A 20899-nucleotide genomic window follows, 5' to 3' on the forward strand; every position below is an offset into this window, starting at 1 on the left:
GCAGGTAAGAACCTCCACCATAAACCTTTCATGCTTTGCTCAATACATATATTTTCACATGTACTTCACTGGCCTGAATATGAAGTTTGGGCACTGATCAGACAAGGTGTACACTTTCTCAAATTTTGGAAATTTAACCAATAATTGCAATTTCTCTTCCCCAGAGTAAGTTAAATGAAAACTGTTGAGTCAACAGTAATAATCAGCACTTCAGGCTATACTGTATTTAAGACCAAATTAAAAGAGTCAAAAAGAACTGTAGACTCAACAGTATGAACACAGCACTTCAGGCTATACTGTATTTAAGACCAAATTAAAGTGTCTAAAAATCCTATAGACTCAAGAGTATGAATGTAACATTTCAGGCTATACGGTATTTAAGATCAAATTAAAAGTGTCCAAAAAAACTGTAGACTCAACAGTAGAATGCAACACTTCAGGCTATATTGTTTTTAAGACCAAATTAAAGTGTCTAAAAATTCTATAGACTCAACAGTATGAATGTAACATTTCAGGCTATACGGTATTTAAGATCAAATTAAAAGTGTCAAAAAAAACTGTAGACTCAACAGTAGAATGCAACACTTCAGGCTATATTGTTTTTAAGACCAAATTAAAGTGTCTAAAAATCCTATAGACTCAACAGTAGAATACAACACTTCAGGCTGTACTGTATTTAAGATCAACATTAAAGTTTCAAAGAAAACTGTAGACTCAACAGTATGAATGCAACACTTCAAGCTACTTACGATGATGTTCCTGCCAAAGTCTTGGACTTATATAAAAAAAAATTTAATAAAACAGTACTACTGATATTTTTACATATGAATTTTTACCCTTTTTACTGTTTATCATTGTTCTGAATGCCTTTATTGTGATACCCTAATTTATTTGGCATTATATAGCCTGGCTTGTGCTGATGTGACATACATACATGCATGCATGCATGCATTCATACATACGGCACTGTAACAAAAGCGTGTAAGACAAAAGCGTGGCAACAACTGCATGCAATGATAAACAACCCGACAAATACACAACGACAAAAACGTGCAGATATACAAAGACAAGCTTGAGAAGACAATAAAAAAGGTAAACTGAGATGACAATACAAAAATGTTAACTGAGAAGACAATAAGCACAAGTAAATTGTATGGTCTTCTTTACAATTTAACTGTGTGGATCAACTAACTTTTTCTCATAGTACATTAATTCTAAGCAATGCCAACTTCTCAGTCTTCTCAACCATTCAAGTTTATTGATCCACACAGTTATATTGTAAAGAAGACTGTAAGATTGAGCTTTAAGATGTCTGCTCAACCTTTTCCACTCATTCTTGTTTCAGTCAATTATAAATAAGTTTAACCCTCCATCGATCGGCAATAATTGACCAGTGAATCGTGTTAATTGGCAATGCATGTGGTCTGTTTGAAAATGTTATAAATATGTATGCCTACATTTTTTTTAAGTAACACAAATCTGCAATCATGGAGAAAATGCTATCGCAGAAGCAAAAGGATGCAGCAGCTTTCGAAGATTTGGTTAATAATTGTCCTCCACAAATGACAACATTGGTCAACTACTGGGAAGACACCTATACAGGTAGACAAAGAAGAGGTCGATGTACAAATCCAAGATTTGCCTTACAACTCTGGAACATCCGAGATCGAGTAATCAACAACCTGCCACACAAAAACAATTCATTTTAAGCCCGGCATTGTTCATTTCAACAGACGGTAGATTGTCATCATCCATCAGTATTCAAGCTAACTGAATACTTTCGTAAAGAACAAGATCACTACAAAATGAAATTTAAGAGATTTCGTTCAGGCATTTGACAATCAAAGTATGTACGTCTTAATCGCCATCTCCAGTCTTTGGTCCTAACATATGGAACAGCCCCGTTAGAAGATTACTTGCGAGGAATAGCTCATAACATTAACATCTAACATTTCTACTTATGATTTATAAAAAAATCAGGCTAGTTTAGCACAATATTCTTCTTTTTTTCAATATTTTGATAAGTCAATAATAGGTTTGTTAACATTTCACAAGTGTGTATAGGGCGCCCGCCATGTATAGAGTAATAAAGATTCTAAGTAAATAAACCAACTTTTTTAAAGCAAATTTATATGTTTTATTTATTTAATGCATTATACTGTAAGAACATTTGTTCACACAGTCTTAGGCTCGCTTATGTCTGCATGCTTATGTCCTGCGTGCATTTGTCGCTGCATGCTTTTGACTGTGCGCTTATGTTGGCATGCATTTGTCTTGCACGCTTTTGTTGGGTCACCCATACCTACATACATGACTGCCAAATATATTTAGGTAAAAGATAACTTAAGAAATCAACTTAAAATAGTTTAAAAAGGGACTTTAAAACCCCTAACTTTCATTACAGGTTGACACATCTGTAAAAAAAATTGTGACAGAAAAAGGAATATAACGTAGTCTTTGGATTTTAAAGTATTCTATAAGGTATTATCAGAAAATATATACACCATTAGAGTCTCTTTCCCAACCTAATGAAAATGTAATTTTTCAGTGTATCATGAAAATCACTATCCCGAAAAAGCAATAAATCAACAATATTTACATACCTGAAACTAGAATCTTTAGTAAATCGCAGCAGATTGATCCTCCAGTGAAATATATTCGGGTATCTCTCAAACTGTACTGGTGTGCAACCCAGGGCTCTTAAAACATCTTGGTCTTCTTGAGTGGGCTTTGGCCTAGAAATGAGAATTCATGCACATGATAAGTACCTAGTTTATATCGAAGTTAAACAGCTCCACAAATAATATAACAAAGCTACAATCAGAAAAGTACCTGCTACCAGGACTCATGTTTCTGGTCCCTGATTCTCACTTTTCCATATACAGCACTCACTCACTACAAGTACCTTCACTATAACACCATTCTTGTCACAAAGAGAGTACGACCAATGGATCCCATTTTCATTACATAGTGAAATTATCATGCACCTCATTATAAGGCAGTTTCACTATAAAGTAGTATAATCTGGTTCCCAATATAATGCACCTCATTATAAGACTTTCACTATAAGGAAGTATGCTCTGGTTCCCAATAATATCATTATAATGAGGGATCACTTTATCATGCACCTCATTATAAAGCATTCTCACCATAAGGCAGTACACTTTATGGGTCTCGTGGACATCATTATAATGAGTGAGTACTGAATCATGTCCTTCATTATAAGATGGTCTCACAATTAGGTGGAATACTCTATGGTTGATACTTATAGCATTAAAATACTTTATTATGTACTTTTTTAACAGGTTGCCTCTTTATAAAGAGGTATACTCTAAGACTCCCACTAACAGCATTACAATCATGGACTAATGTATCATGTTCTAATGTATCAAGTACTTCATCATAAAGTTGTCTTACTAATGGTGGTACACTCAATTGCTCCCACAGATGACACTACAATGAGTACTGTATCATGTACTTCATTACAAGGTGGTATACTCTATGGCTTCCATGGACATCATTATAATGAGAGAGTACTGTATATCATACTTCATCATAAAGTTGTCTTACTAATGGTGGTACACTCAATGCTCCCACAGATGACATTACAATGAGTACTGTATCATGTACTTCATTACAAGGTGGTATACTCCCATGGACATCATTATGAGAGAGTACTGTATATCATACTTCATTACAAGGTTGTATACTCTACGGCTCCCATGGACATCATTATAATGAGAGAGTACTGTATATCATACTTCATTACAAGGTGATATACTCTATGGCTCCCATGGACATCATTATAATGAGATAGTACTGTATATCATACTTCATTACAAGGTGATATACTCTATGGCTTCCATGGACATCATTATAATGAGAGAGTACTGTATATCATACTTCATTACAAGGTGATATACTCTATGGTTCCTATGGACATCATTATAATGAGAGAGTACTGTATATCATACTTCATTACAAGGTGATATACTCTATGGCTCCCATGGACATCATTATAATGAGAGAGTACTGTATATCATACTTCATTATAAGGTGATATACTCTATGGCTCCCATGGACATCATTATAATGAGAGAGTACTGTATATCATACTTCATTACAAGGTGGTCCCACTATAAAGTGGTATCCTCTAGGGCCTCCATGAACAGCATTATAATCAGGGAGTAATGAATTATGTACTTCATTACAGGCTGGTATAATCTATGCTTGCTGTACAAGCATTATAATATGTACTGCAAATGGAGTCCTAGTTGGAGAGAAATGCATTCCTGAACTTCAGTTTTAAGTCCTACATAAAGCCCTGAATAAAATACATTCTTAACTGATATAACTGTTTTATAGTCAACTAACTGATAACACATGTGAAATTATGTTTTCAAAATGTGTCTACTGACCACAACACTGAAACATTATTGATATTACTTTTTCAAGCAGGAAAAACTATGCATGAAATAAAATATTTGTTCCCAACTTATGGCTGAAAAAAGGAAGATAAAGCATGACATCTTCTTTAGCAAAGGCTATGTTATTTCTGGCCAGAATACTGTCATACGCAAGTACCACATAGCCGCCAAACCCTAAGTAAAAAATATACTTACTGCTTATGACACAAATACTGATTTTTAAGAACAAATAATCTTTAAATTTTTATTGCTCATGTAACTATTTACAACATCTACAACCATCAGTAAATTAGGACAGTACCTCACTTAATTGTTTAATGCTGAAGATGCATGTATTGCACTCTTGCACCTTCTGAATGGGCACCTTGCTCCATTTGGGGAACCATTTACATGGTTCATTAGTGAAACACACACTCAGACACAGGCTGTTTATAGAAGCCTTTTCCACACCTTGTTTTTTTTTTCTCCCAATCATTATCGATTCCAATGTACCATCTTTCATTGATGATCTGAATGAATTCTGTGTGATTTTCTTACTGAACTCTTTTCGTTCAAGCAAAAGTGAAATCCTTTGCGAAAAAACCCATCTGGAAAATCTGTGAAATAAATTGCCAGCAACAAAAGTAACTGAAAGAGGAAGGTTCATTTGTAAAAGAAATTTAATAAACCAAATTTGATCTAATTACATCAAGGTTCTCTCTTGTATTTATATAGGTTCTAAGTTCAGGCTGAGTTGTTGATGATGAAGCAGCATGCTGATGTTTGTTAGCTTTTTCATGCTCTTATATTTCATGGGCACCTCCATGCCAAACAGCAAAATCACATTACACAATTTGCAAAACGTAAAGTTTTCTCCTTTACTACATGGTTTCACAAATCTAAACAAGATGGCACAATTGTCCTTCCAGTTCTATTTTCTTGTCTTTCCTGGAAAAAATTCTGAATATTCTGCTTTCCTATTCAACATGATTAGAAGCTGAATATTACAAAGATGAGAGACAGTGATATCGGTAACTGTTTGTGCAATCCAATATGGCGATTAAAGACAAACATGGTAGCCTCAATTTCGAATGAACCAACCATATTTTAGAACTCTATTCCTTTATACATGCAATACATTTCTATCTGAATGGAACCAAGTGCCCGTTCTAAACAGAAAATTGGAAGGAAATATTTTTTTAAAAATTATAATGGGACAAGTAAGTGAAAAATGGGACACATTGCAGTTTTGGTACCATTAGATATTTCCCATTAAAAATACACGTTTATGGCCACAAATTTATTGCCTGTTTCAAAAATTTCTTAGACTTGTACAGTAATTGACACATTTTAAAATGTTCATCATTAATTATACATAGGTGACAGCCGTGTACATGGATCTTTGTTTGCAGGAAAATAGAAGTATTATTTTAAGTGAATAAATAACCTTTTTACGTGCTTTGTACGAAAACAAAAATATTATTTTAAGTGAATAAATAACATTTTATATTGAATGCACTTAAGTTAGAAGGCAATGAGCACAGCTAATACTTGCAAATAAGTCGAGACCAACTGCAAACTGCACAGACATAGATCTACCATTGCATAATGCAGCCACAGATCAGGGTCTATGCCATTTGCTAAGAGTACTCAGAAGAACAAAGTGCACACAGATCTATTGGTGCATTATGTGATGGCAGATCTGAGTCTGTGCAGTTTGCAGTTGGAATCCATTTATAAGTGATTTTATATGGTGCATTTGTGTTTGTAAGACACACATGCTCCCACTGCAGACCAAAATGTTTCAATCCCAAACAAATTTGAGAAACTGCCATAATGGCATGCAAGTGATTCCAGATCATCTACATATGTATGCATACATGCATACCAAATTTTAATTGTCGACCTTAAGTTGCTTTATTTTCCATAAAAAAATTCCAAACATGGTAAAATACATAAAATACTGAAAATGCGTGTAATGGACTGAAAATCTAATCAGATCACCTCCATATAAATACAAATATACCTACCAAATTTCAGTATACCTATCAAATTTCATTATGCCTGCCAAACTTCAAACTGCCTACCAAATTTCATTATACCAATCAAATTTCACTATGCCTACCAAATTTCAGGATGCCTACCAAACTGCATTATGCTTGCCAAATTTTGTTAGACCTACCAAATTTAATTATGCCTACCTATTGATACAAACAGGTCTACCTATGGATACAAACAGGGCTACCTATGGATACATATTGGGCTACCTACTACTTATGGATACAATCAGGCCTACCTATGGATACAATCAGGCCTACCTGTGGATACAAACAGGGCTACCTATGGATACAGACAGGGATACCTATGGATACAAAGAGGGCTACCTATGGATACAAATTGGGCTACCTATGGATACAAACAGGGCTACCTATGGATACAGACAGGGCTACCTATGGATACAAATTGGGCTACCTATGGATACAATCAGGCCTACCTATGGATAAAAACATGGCTACCTATGGATACAAATAGGGCTACCTATAGATACAAATTGGGCTACCCATGGATACAAATTGGGCTACTCATGGATACCATAGCTGCCAACCCCTGAATACAAAAATATTGACTGCTTGTGACAAAACTACTAATATTCAGGAACAAATACTGATTTTTAAAATTTTAATCCATATGTAACTATTTACAACATATACAACCATCAGTAAAGTAGGACAGTGCCTTACATAATTATTTAATGTCAAAGATGCACACTTGTACCTTCTGGACAGGCACCATGTTCCATTCAGGTGCCCATTCATAAGGTGGAAGAGCGCAACACACTCAGACACAGGCTGTTTATAGGAGCCTTTTCCACACCTTATTTTTTTCCCCAATACTATCAATTCGAATGTACCAACTTTCATTGATGATCTCAATTCTGTGTAATTTTCTTACTGAACTGTTTTTGTTCTAGCATACGAGTAATCCTTTGTGATTTTACTGTCTGGAAAACGTGTGCAAAATAAATCTCATGCAACACGTGCAACTGAAAGAGGAAGGCTCATTTCTAAAAGAAATTTAATAAACCAAATTTCAATTCAATTACATCAAGGTTCTCTCTATTATTTATATACATCGTAAATTCAGTCTGAGTTGCGTCTGATGAAGCACAAGCTGGTGTTATTAGCTTTTTTGTGCTCTTGTATTTCATGGGCACCTCCATGTCCAATAGTGAAATCACATTACACAATTTGCACAATGTAAAGCTTTCTCCTTTACTAGATGGTGTCACAAATCTAAACAAGACAGCACAATTGTCCTTCCACTTCTGTTATCTTGTCATTCCTGGAGAAAATTCTGAATATTCTGCTTTCCTATTCAACATGATTAGAAGCTGAATATTACGAAGATGAGATACAGTGACAACAGTAATTGTTTGCAAAATCCAATATGGCAGATAGACAGGCATGGTAGCCTTGATTTTGAATGAAACAATCATATTGTAGAAATGTATTCCTATATACATGCAATACATTTCTATCAGAATGGAACAGAGTGCACATTCTAAACTGATACTTGCAAGGAAATTTTTTATCATTTTAAATTAAAGAGCTTATTTTTTGCACAAAAAAACGCACACCAGTATTCAGGTCCAAAATACCGGACAAATACTGGAAAAAACGGGACACTTGGCAGCTATGGGATACAAACAGAGCTACCTATGGATACAAATAGGGTTACTTATGGAGATAAACAAGCTTTAAAAATGCCAACAAAGTTTCACTTGTCAACAATGAGTACTGTTGTGTAAACTCATTAACAGGGTGACAGACTAGAAAAGTATGGATGGACTTACAAACAAATCGGGAGTGACAGTCAGGTCCTAATCAAGATGACTCAGCTGCATGGACATATTAAACAATATGAACTTATAAGTCACAACAATCACAACACCAAAGCTTTTGATTATAAAAATATTGCCTACAATTTACAAACAGTATTCCAAATTCACACATCTTCATATTAAAGATTTAATGATAATCAAATGCACATCACCAGATGAATTTCCTACTGACCTGGCATCATTTCACTGTCATGACTCTAAGTTTTAAAATAAGTAACACAAAGAAGTAAAACGAACAATTTAAGTAAAATCAACAGGCAATTTTTTTCTCTCCTCAAACTGTAAACATTCAAGAGACATGTACATATTGTGAATTAAATCCCAACTAATCCTATATGCCCCATCAAATGTTCAAAATATAGAAATGTTCTGAATGAATTGCAATAGTCTTGAATGTGCTGACGTACCAAAATGATGCAGTCCAGAATGTCTTGGAATGAGTTCACAATAATCCCAAAGTAATGTTTTAATCCAAAGTCAATAAACACTTCAGTAATTCCAATGAATATTTTTATAGATAATTCCTCTTAACTATATATGAACAAAACTGTAAATTCTGATCTAAACGGATTCCCTCAAACTGACCTAAAACAGGAATGAATTATTTCCATATTTATACACATTTTTTCTTGACCCATAACACAACAGAATGTGAAAATTTCCAATGCAAAAAACCCTAGTCTAACTCCTAAAGAAGACTAACTTTGAATTCTTTTTACATATACATGTTGTGTACAACATGTTAGACATGTAAGCATGCAGCTTACAACTCAAAAACACTGATAAATGTTAGGAACACAATATAAATTAAATATATATACCAGTGACTAGCATACCATGCAATGAATTTACCTTACATGAACAATCTCTTTGCACTTTATTTCCTGTCACATTTATGTGGAAGAATGACAAAGAAATGATGGGTGACACAATCACAAAATTACATCATTAGTGATGTTATGCCACACACACCTGTTATGGTCTTGTACTGGGTCTTCAAGTGACTCGCTTTAATCAAAAGACAATATCAGAGGATTCTGGAAATCAAAATGTTCTTAAATGTAACAGAGTATTTTTATTTATTGTTCTAAAATTTGGTGAACAATATTTTAAAGCATATAGCTTCCTTTCCTATCATAAGAGACCACTGCTATGAGAGACCACCTGTTTTGAGAGACTAGGATCTCCTTGCACAGATTTAATGATTTTATAATGTTAAGACCTGCAATGAGAGACCACCTGTCTTGAGAGACCATTGTTTTTTTGGCAGAAGGGGTGATCTTAAAGACAGGTTCTACTGTATGTTCTAATTTTGTCATTGCTAAACTTTTTGACTTGCAATGCATAGTTTAGAATATCATGATTACTGAATCAAAGAAATTTCCACCCCATATAACTCCACAGAGGTTTGGGATGTAGAACAGGTGCAATGTAACCATTTGTATTTCATAAGAGGCAATTAAATGAGGCAGCAGCCATAGTGCCACAGTGGTTGGCATGCTAGACTTGTGACTGAAATGGTCCAGGATCGAGACCTACATGCTGGATCAAATTGGGTCGATGATGGCGATGAGCTTTTGGGCAAGGCACCTTATTACAACAGCCACTGCAAAAGTTAACATGCCTGTCTTGCTGTGCTGTAAAACCAAACCAAATCAAACCTAATAAAACAATGGCTGAATTTAAAATCTGGCCATGTGGTCAAGCAACTCAACTTACCCATGTAAGAAAGTGACTTTTGCAAGCTTGAGTTCCTTGGTAATGATGGCCTTGACTTCATGACCTTCCTTCTGACTTTGGCTTTTGTTCCAGACAAGAACATTGACAAAACTTCCATCTTTCTGACCGTCTATGCCAACAAGCTCTACATTTTCCATTACAACAATGTCCATAACACGATCTGTATAGGGTACCCATACAACATCAACAATACTAACATCACAGTTAAGTGACTCACTAACTTTCAAGTTCTTGATTTTTAATAACATCTGCACTCTGTTCTGATTTATCTCACAAAATACGTCACTTGTATCCAAGAAAGAAGTATCTTCAAGTTCTAGGGATATGCTGAAATCTGTCTTCAGTGAATCATTGCTTGGACAAACTCTTTGCTGATTATTTCTGATAGACATGTCAGCATCACATCTTGATCTATCAGAGTCTAACTTAGGATCTTCTTTCAAATCAGTGTTCAAATCATGCTGTGTAGAAGAAAATTCAATGTTCACATTGCTCGTGTCAATTTCTTGTACACCATCAGCAGAACAATTGGATGACTGACTTAATATGGATAAATTTGCAAAGCTTTCTGCAAGAATTGAGACTGGACTCAGAACATCAACCACACTTTTATCAGAATTAAAAGCTTCCTGTTGTGTCTGAGAATTCTCATCTTTAACTGCCACAACCTTGTTGGGTGAGCCTTGTACCATCTGATCACAGACTTGTGGGATATCACAGCAGGTAGCTGAGATATCTAAATGTCCTATAGAAACATCAAGGCCAGACAAATGACTTCTAATTTCATCTTGATACTTATCAATGGCACTATTAAATAAAATGTGCCACGGCTTCTTTTTGAGGTACGTCTCCAGCAGATCTAAACCCTTCTGGGAGGACATGTCAAGAAAGGCCCCTAAAAAATACCAATATTCTGTCCAGGGCACCTTCATCTCATGAGCAATGTCCCTGTAAAAATAAACAGATGCGTAATTAAGTTTAGTAAAATTTAACAATTCATAAAAGAATAAAAAATTAAAGAATGATATTTATCACAGTATGTATCATGTTAATTGCCCTCAACATCATATTACCACATTATGTATCATGTTACTTGCCCTCAATATTAATGTATCACAGTATGTACCATTTTACTTCCCCTCAATATTATATATATCACAGTATGTATCATGTTAATTGCCTCAATATAATATGTATCAAAGAATGTATCATGTTAACTGCCCTCAACATTATATTATCATAGCATGTATCATGTTACTTGCCCTCAATGTTATATGTATCACTGTATGTATCATATTACTTGCCCTCAATAGTATACACATCACACTATCATGTTCCTTGCCCTCAATAGTATACACATCACAGTACGTATCATGTTTATTGTCCTCAAATTTATATTTCAGTATGTATCATGTTTTTTGAATTCAATATTATATGTATCACAGTATGTATCATGCTAGCTGCCCTCAATATTATATACATCACAGTATGTATCATGTTAGCTGCCCTCAATAGTATATACATCACAGTATGTATTATGTTTGTTGAATTCAATATTATATGTATCACAGTATGTATCATGCGAGTTGCCCTCAATATCATATACATCACAGTATGTATCATGCGAGTTGCCCTCAATATCATATACATCACAGTATGTATCATGCTAGCTGCCCTCAATATTATATCACAGTATGTAACATATTAATTGCCTTCAACATGACAGTACAGTATGTATTATGTTAATTGCCCTCAATTAGATATGTATCACAATAGTAATGCATACATAAATAATCCAATAATTATACATGCATTCCTAAATAATCAGAAAATTATACAGGTCAGCCCATGTTTTAACAACAAACAGCTCTTGAATCACTGCATAAATCCATTGCAGAAAATGCTCAATTCCCAAAAGAAAAATACAAATGGGTTTTTGTTTATATTGTGCTCATTAAACATTGCTTAGATACACTAAAATAATTTAAAACATGTTTATTATTGTATTATGCAAATAGATGCACTCAGTATGTGACAATAAATGAGTGTCTCTATTTTTGACCCCCTAATGTATCTTCCACCCACCCCCCGGTGCAATTTTTGGTACATGTACTTTACAGTTATCAGTTGTTCATATGGTCCAATTGAGGCAAAGATAAAAATATCACTTAAGGTCTGGAAACCAAACACAACATGTGTTGATGTAATATTCCTTCTATTAATATATGCATGAACAAGTTGAATTGCAATGGCCAAGTTCAAAACACCAGTTAGGTCACAATGTTGTGTATTGAATTCATTTCTTCTAGGACATAATGTGCATAAAATGTTACATCATAAATATTGTAGATTGTGCATTCCTAAATGATTTTCATTAAAGGATATACCTAAAGTCAAAGGTTGTAGTTGTAGGGTTTAGCACCATTTTTCAGCACAAAATAGGCTATACCTGGTGGCCAGTATAACTGGTGGAGGAAGAACCCCAGGAAAAACCAGTGACCCACAAGAAGTTATTGGCAAGCTTTCTCATGTACCCACATTAGCCAAGCCTGAGACTTGAACCTACACAGACACAGGAGAGATGGCAATGATGCAGAACGGTAATCGCTTTAGACCACACGGCCACTAAGGCACACCCCAGCCCCCCAAGTCAAAAGTAAGAACCTGCTTATATTTGTATGGAAGTAGAAAGTTTTTAGGCAGAATATGATGTGCACTTTATGAGGTGGTACATTAAGAATCAATGGGGTAAGATTACTTATGTAAAAACTACCCAGGTGGAACAAATATTTACTAAAGTCATTCCAAATATAGAGTATTACTAATGTAAAAGCTACCCAGGTGGAACAAATATTTACTAAACCCAATCCAAATAGAGAGTATCATTTTAACAAATACTTTTAAGTACTGTTAACTGCTGCCAAAAACAAAAATACCTTAAATTTTCAAAGCTCTAAGGTAGACACAGTGGATAGAAGGAAACTGTTTGTATGCTCTTTGTTAATCCCTTCATTTATTTTAATTCTTCACCTGCACCTAACTATGTGTTTGTCCCCATAAACATCTGAACAAAACCGAATATTGGTACATAAATCCAGATCAGAAAACCAAGTTAATGTTCAATGATACTTTCCTTTTCTGACAAACTCATTCAACTTTCGGTTAACTTAGCAGTTTTATATCAAACTGAAACAGAATTCCTAATGAGAATCAGCATGTACTGCTGATATTTTAAACACAGGCTAAGACTGATCACTTGATCTTGCAAAATGGGGTAATACTGCTATAACAAAGAGTACTACTGCACAAACTGCATCCAAGTGACATTTTTTGCTTCCAACAAAACTGTATTTCCTTTTAAAAACTAAACTGAAATCACAACTTAAAATGTTAAAAGCAGACTGATAATAGATACAAATCAGTAGAAAGCTTACACTAGATTATGTCTGATTTTACACGACCACATGACCCATCTTTACATGTGCTTAAAAATACGACAGTAGCAACTTTTACCAAGTACTGTTTCAGTTTGGGAACAACTTCTTTCAATGCTGAAACTGAAATAAGTTCTGAAAAAAAATGTATCATTCATCAAAATTTTCATTTTTTTGTTGTGGACTTTTATACCAGTGATGAAATAAGTTTAAATCTTAACAATGTAAATTACACACAGTTCTCCAGAGCTCTTCAGATGATAATAAAATTGTACGTTTTAAAAGTTTTACATCCTCTAGTTTGTTTCATTCTACTGTGTATAAATAGTTCAAGTTCACCATCATAAACTACTGCCAGAGTATATATTGTCAATTCATCAATAATATCAAACCAGTTCTACTTTGGCATAAATTTTCATCAGCGTGCAACCTAGGATCCGAGTTGGGGTGTAATAAAATGAATATACAGGCCATTCAGGCATGGAAAATAGGCCTAAGTTTCATAACAAAAAAAATGCATAAGTAATAAATAACTTATTTTTACATCGAAAAGAAAATTTTATGGAAGAGGGATATCATGAAAAAAAATAACAATGAATAATAATTATTACACAGAGCCACTATTCAAAACATTTAGGCAATAATAACTAATGAATTGCTTCTCATATTTGTAATGTCTAATAATCACTTATCTCAATAACTATTAATAATATATATAACCCATATTTATCACACTTTAATGAAGCACAGGTGTGTTGTTTCCAAGCTTTTGATTTCATTTGATTTCCATCCGTCAAAGTAAGGAAGCTCTAGATATGTTGGTGTGCTTCATGTAAAAAACAAATAGATGTATCTGCATGACATCCTAAAGAAAAAGCTCTTTTAGAGCCATGATTTAAAAAATCTGTTACATCTGAAAGCTTGATGATTTGATAATTTTCAGCTGCAATAGACTTGTGTCCCATTCCAAGGATCTAATTCTGTTGGACATTCCATGCTACATAAATTAATGTCAGCTCATGTCATGTAAACCACTTAGTAAAAGGTATATACCTGTGACCAGCACATATAGAGGAGATTCAACAATAAAGTTTCATAATCACTTACCTTCCTATTCTCTCTAAACCCTTTTCACTGTCTCCTCTTGTGGTGGCAAGGAACTTCTGTTTCTTCTCTGGGCTTCCAGATGGGGGAATAGTCCAAGATTTATGGAACACTGCAGCCTATAAATTTAAAGCCATTTATGACTGTTGTAAAAGTATGGTTTCTATTTTCCAGCTGTATGACTGATAATGCAAAATCCTGAAAATGTTTGAAATTTAGCTTTCAAAGATTAATCTTCTCTTGTAGCAAAATTTCACTTTAAACTGCCCGACTTAACTGATGTTATTTCATGAGGCAAAGATAAAGTTGATCTCTTAATAGCTGATTTGAAACAAAGATAGAAAATTCGTATGAGCTGGCTCATCTGGTTCTATGCAGTTTGTTAAAGGAGTAATCAGCAGAACAAACATAGACCCTAATCTGCCAGCCAATTATGCAATGGAAGATCAGGATCTATCTTGGGTGCAGTTGGAGTCAACTTACATGCAAATGTATACAGCATGTGTTCACAAATATAGAAAATTCCTTCTCATCAGAAATTTTTAATTTAAAATATAAGTCATGAGGGAATGAATGAAAGAATTCTGCTCTGTGGTTATTTAAATAATGTTAGCATATCTCTCAATTAATTTAATATTCAATGCAATGCTTCACAATTCACCCCATACCCCATCTGCATACATGCCAACCCCCCAAGAAGTATTAACATAATTACTGCAAACATAAGTGGCAAAAAAAAAAAGCATAAGCTGGGTACAAAAAAGTGTGATCTATATATTACGTCATAATAACAACACAGTATATGAAAAAGATACATTTATTTTTCTACCGACCTGGTTCTGCAGATGGTCAAAATTCTTGTCACAAATGTGCAAAATTGATATGGATTATAACCAGAATACAAACACAGAACATACTGACAAATTATTAGCACTCACTTTAACTATTCTACACATTCAAGTTTTGCTGAATGATCATGAATGTGCAACAAACATGATATGCTCAATCCAAGTGTTGTATTACATTACTCTCAGATTCTTTGTTTAAAGTTTGTAAAGCAGTGTTAATTTGTCCTTATCTCTGATCTGAGATGTTTTGAAGTTTGAAAAGATCCATCTGCTATAACATATTTAGTCATATAACATCTACAAGTCACACTGTAAAGCCATTTTCGCTTAACATCTAGCACTATGTTCTTTGAAAGTATAGACTAGTCTGCTACCTAACTATATTATCAGTATAATAAATCTGTGAGGCAAAGTTTCGAATTCAAGAAACTCATCTATTTTCTTGGAAATGTGTCATATTCAGTTGCTATAAATAGAAAATAAGGAAAGCAGATGCATGTCTAATAGTCTACAGTCATCTTTTTAAGAATAATCATGAATTTATATGAGTGGAATTAAAAAGATGATAAGAAAAGGGCAAAAACTATTATTTTACTTCTTATATCTAATTCATTTTTTCAATATATTTCAAAAAAGTGTAATCCATGTACAGGCTAGAATAAGATGTAATTTGGTGAAAAAAGAGCAATGTTTATGCCAAAAGCACAATGGTTGGCATGTATGCATTTTTGTATACATGTTGCTGCGATGTAGGCATACTGAAATGAACATAAATGTAAAACTTTCAGCATTTGATATATTTTACCCCGAAGACATCTGGATGTCATGATGAAATCCAAGATGAAGGAGCTGGTCCCCATGCACAAGATAATGGTGGATGGAAGAAAATGTTACCATTGCAACACTGAAAGTATCATATTTGTTAACAGTAAAAGAGTGCCTCAAGTCACGTTTCAAAGACAACATGGATGTACTCAACTCCAAGTTGTTGTTGTTGTTGTAGGGTTTAACGCCATTTTTCAGCACACGATAGGCTATACATGGTGGCCAGTATTAATGGTGGAGGAAGAACTAGGGATAACCCCGGAAAGAACCACCAAACCACGTGAAGCTACTGGCAAGCTTTCTTACATACCCACATTGGCCGAATCCGAGACTCAAACCCATGCAGACAGTGGTGAGATGGCAGTGATCCATAACGAAGAGCGCTTTAGACCACTCGGGGCCCCCACTCAACTCCAAGGAGCCAGATCTTAATAAATAACTGCACTGTGCAAATAACATAAACACATTTGAAATGTGTATGGGAAATTATCTTCCAACCCAAACCAAGTGCACCTGTGAATTCAAACTTTTCATTGGGGGAGAAGGGACTTCTTAAATTTCTGACCTACCCTGATGATAGCAAAAGAACACGAGTCCCTCAAAGGAAGTGATTCTCCATTAGCCAAAAAAATGTCCAAGAATCTGTGACAATACCATTTCTTTCTTTTTACCAGCCAAGTGTTCAAACCATGTTTTAGAAAGAAAAAGTTTAAACTAAAATGTTACCATGTCTGAATAATATATGTAACAACCTTTGACGGGGACATGGGCCCTGCACAAGCTTTGACAGCCAATGGTGGATCCTTTGGATTCCAGAATAAATTGGGAATTTCTATATGTGACTCTGTGCCATCAGGGGACCATGGCTGACCAATCATAGGAGGTGCTGTATTGTCCTCAGATCGGATCAAAGGAACATACATCTGACCTGCACAAAGATGTAATAATAGATAAGTTACTAGTATCATAATACAATGATATGTAAACTAAAAGTGTTAAAAATACCCATCCCTATACTGGACACTAATTGTTTTAAAGAGTTGTATACAGCATACAGGTTTGATCAGCATTATAGTGGTCTTATTGGGAACAAGACTGCCAGTTTCCAGAGTAACTCAGGTTATGTAGGAACTGGTCAAAATTTCACTATACACAAACTTAATAGAACATTTTGCCCTTTTTCTCTTTTAAAATGACAAAAATATGAAGACTGATTGAACCTTGTTGAACACTGCAGCATGTACCCAGCCAAACAAACAGACCCAGTGCATCCATTATGCATCTCAGTAACCGCTGCTCTGACTGGATGCATGCAAAAACATTTTCATTTGTGATGTTGCTATGTTTACCCAAATGTCATATACCAAGATTTAAAGGGAAAAGATTAACCAAAGATACCAATATAGTCATGGTGGTCAGCAATTAATTTTAAAGGAAATAAATAGCTATATTCAAATATTTAAAAAAAAAAAGATAAAATTCCTTTCACAGTAAACAATACTGAAGGCACTCTGTTTTTAAATAAGAAAGTTTTTTTCCTCTGTAAATAGAGTATGTAAGGGGAATAAATCTGTGAGGAATTCCAATGTCATGAGGGCAACAGTAGCCTCATTCTATCTACGTACAGTCTAAGAACATCTGGCAATACTTATTGGGCAAATGATCCCTGGGGTCTTCCAAAGTAAAGCAATCAAGACATGATAATTGACATTGACTATTATTTTTGTCTTTACTGCACGAATGAAACTCAAAACTAACTGTGATTTATACAAGTCTGATTCACTATGTCTAAAAAAATCTACATCGCAGATGTCAAAGATGGCACCTTAACAGTTCAAAAATGGGTGTGACACAGAAAAGCTGTATTGAATGCCTAATTAAGCATGTCAGATTAAATAGGCATGGAATAAATATATATATAAACTTTAATTACATCAATAATCCCGACTGCCACTTCAATTACAACTAACCTTTCAAGAGTTCTGCAATAAGTTCCTTTGTCTCTTTTGATGCTGACTGACACCTTGCACATATCACCTTTAATGGAGAAATACAATTTCTTCACATTATGTGTAAAACCAACAAGGATTGGGACAACTAGCATTCAGAACACAAATGCTGAATCATTCTAGTCTGATCAGTACAGGCTGTTCCATTTAAACATACATGGTACCCAGGATAGGCAGTTTTTCTAAAAACATATGCCAGGGTACTTTGATTTCACAGAGTTCATAGTAAAATGAGTGTGTGTGCGTGCTTTAGATTTTTAACATAGCTTTAACAATTTTTAAGTCATATCGCTATGATGTCTGCAGTGTGACAGTTTATAGTGGTGTCTAGCACTGGGGCATCATGCCGCAGACATGTAGCATGATGTCCCACCCTGTCACATTATCCTGACACCAGGCCGACCAGTCCTAACACTAACCTTTTAATGCTGAGCGCCAAGTAGGTACCATTTTTAAAAGTCTTTGGTATGACATGGCCGGGGATCGAACCCACGACCTCCCACATCTGAGACGGTCACTCTAACCACTAGGCCACCGGAGCAGTCCATAGTAAAATGATAAAAAAATCAAAATTGCATCTATGGGTGAGTACCCCACTCTAAAAATGCATTCCCTGGGTCCCACATGTTTTACTGGAACAGCACTAAATTTCAATTTTTTTACATGCATAAAAACTTTTATGATTTTAGCATGATCTCTAAACCCTTCAAAATTATATTATTAGCAACATATAAATAGTACAGTAAAACCTGTTATGAGAGACCGCCCCTTCTGCCAACCAAAAGCGGTCTCTCAAGACAGGTGGTCTCTCATAAGAGGTGTGTGAAAATGGACTGGTTTTCAGGGTCAATAGTTAGCATTGTTGAAAAATAAATAATACCCATACTCACTGTACATGTATCATATCCTTTATTCATGAATCTTGTTAAATAATGCATGCATTCCTCTCAAAATATCTTTATATAATAAAGATATACATCCATCAAACGAGAATAAAATTTATATTTCAACATCACATTAATATATAAAAAAAATGAACAGTTAGATATGATGTATATATCTTATTTTATACACTTATTCACTTGTTTTTTTAAAAGAAATCCATTATACTTCTTTGTTGACATGTTTTACTCAGCTATTTGGTCTGAACATGTATCTCAATTATTGCCCTTTCATGAATCAACTTCCCACTTACTGGTATGTTTTTACTCCTTGCAACACAAAACCACTCCCATACTTGCTCGTTCAGATCTCCGTAAACTGTCCGTCGTGCCGTGGCATATTTCCTCTGTGCTTGTGCACCTTTCTGCCATTCGTTTCTAATGGACTTCTTGTCTTTGATTACATTTTGAACTTGCGTTTTACCGACGCTTAAGCTGACTGCTATTTTGCGAGTGGTCTCGCCTTTTTCATTTCTTTCAATGACATTAATCCTTTCTTCCAGTGTTAAAATTTTTCTTTTTTTCAGCGGAGATTCTGCCGTTGTTATTAGTGTTGACGTTATAAAGACTATCGGTTTTGATCAGGTTTTGGGGAATTGTGGAATAAATATATATTATGTACCAATGAATGAAACCAAAAGACATAATTAACTCATCAGGAAACAATACTGTACATTTATTCTGAGACGAAGTTTAAATCAACAGCGTTATAGCTCGATAAACAAATGTTCCGACCATCTGCACCCACGTAAACAGATTGTGGCTTGGTGAAACACTAACAAAAGAAATAAAATATAATTTTAAAAAAATCCGGAAATGATTCTCACTTACTAGTATTAAAGACAATGAGCTCATTCACCCTCCAGGCATTATGGATTAAATGGAAAGAAAACGACGTACTCAAACCAACACTGAAGCCCTTTCAAACGATTTCTCACTTGGACATAAGGACTACCGGCGTTTTGTGAGTTTTCATACAGATAAAGAAAAAATACAAACCTCTAAATTGACTGCGTATATCCATCATTACTCCCTTCGATGTTACTCTTACTGGCTATTCACATGACTTCGGCACTACAATGGCGGTTAGTGACATGTACTTTAGTCTGGTTTACTGCAGTTTACAAATGACACCGTACGCTGGAGTTGTAAATTTCACATAACTGATACTGTAGCAATACAAATTATTTTTAAATACTTTATTAGAACAATCTTTGCTATTTATGCAGTCTTTGTTACAAAGGATTAAATGATGGTTAGAGGTGTTTATCCCGATATATGGTTGTTCAACTATAGTGTTATTTAATGTGCACTTTGTTTGCATACTACATTTATCCCGAGCTCTTGTGTTTACAAAGGATTAAGTTAAGGTCAGTGGTGTCAATCTGTTTTGATTTTTTGGCGATGCGGTCGTTCATAGCAGTGTCAAAATGCATATTTTGCCAAGAAATCGCGGTCGCTGGTCGCGTTCAGCAGGTGGTCGTTCATAACAGAGCGTTTATATAGTAAAATCGATCCGTGCATTACGATTGTGGTCGGAAATAACAGGTGGTCGCTCATAGCAGAGGTCGCTCATGACAGGTTTTACTGTAATACATATACACATTACAAAATTATTAAAATGCATATATTTTATATCACAAATAGGCTAAATTTGACTAAATTCATGAACATTTTATAATAATAAATTT

General features: G+C 34.7%; 1 protein-coding gene across 1 annotated transcript in view; it reads right to left on the reverse strand.

The window, feature by feature from the left end:
* Window positions 1-20899, reverse strand: part of LOC149798082 (ankyrin repeat and LEM domain-containing protein 2-like) — a 55577-nt gene that overhangs the window by 13645 nt on the left and 21033 nt on the right. The window contains exons 6-10 of the mRNA XM_089963162.1: window positions 18229-18295; window positions 17011-17186; window positions 14589-14704; window positions 10027-10995; window positions 2604-2735 (exon numbers count right to left, since the gene is read on the reverse strand). Of these exons, the coding sequence (XP_089819288.1) occupies window positions 2604-2735; window positions 10027-10995; window positions 14589-14704; window positions 17011-17186; window positions 18229-18295 (1460 nt within the window). The remainder of the gene's footprint in view (window positions 1-2603; window positions 2736-10026; window positions 10996-14588; window positions 14705-17010; window positions 17187-18228; window positions 18296-20899) is intronic.

Source organism: Sinohyriopsis cumingii, chromosome 6 (genome assembly GCF_028554795.1).
Source record: "Sinohyriopsis cumingii isolate HCF-2022 chromosome 6, ASM2855479v2, whole genome shotgun sequence".
NCBI lineage: Eukaryota > Metazoa > Mollusca > Bivalvia > Unionida > Unionidae > Sinohyriopsis > Sinohyriopsis cumingii.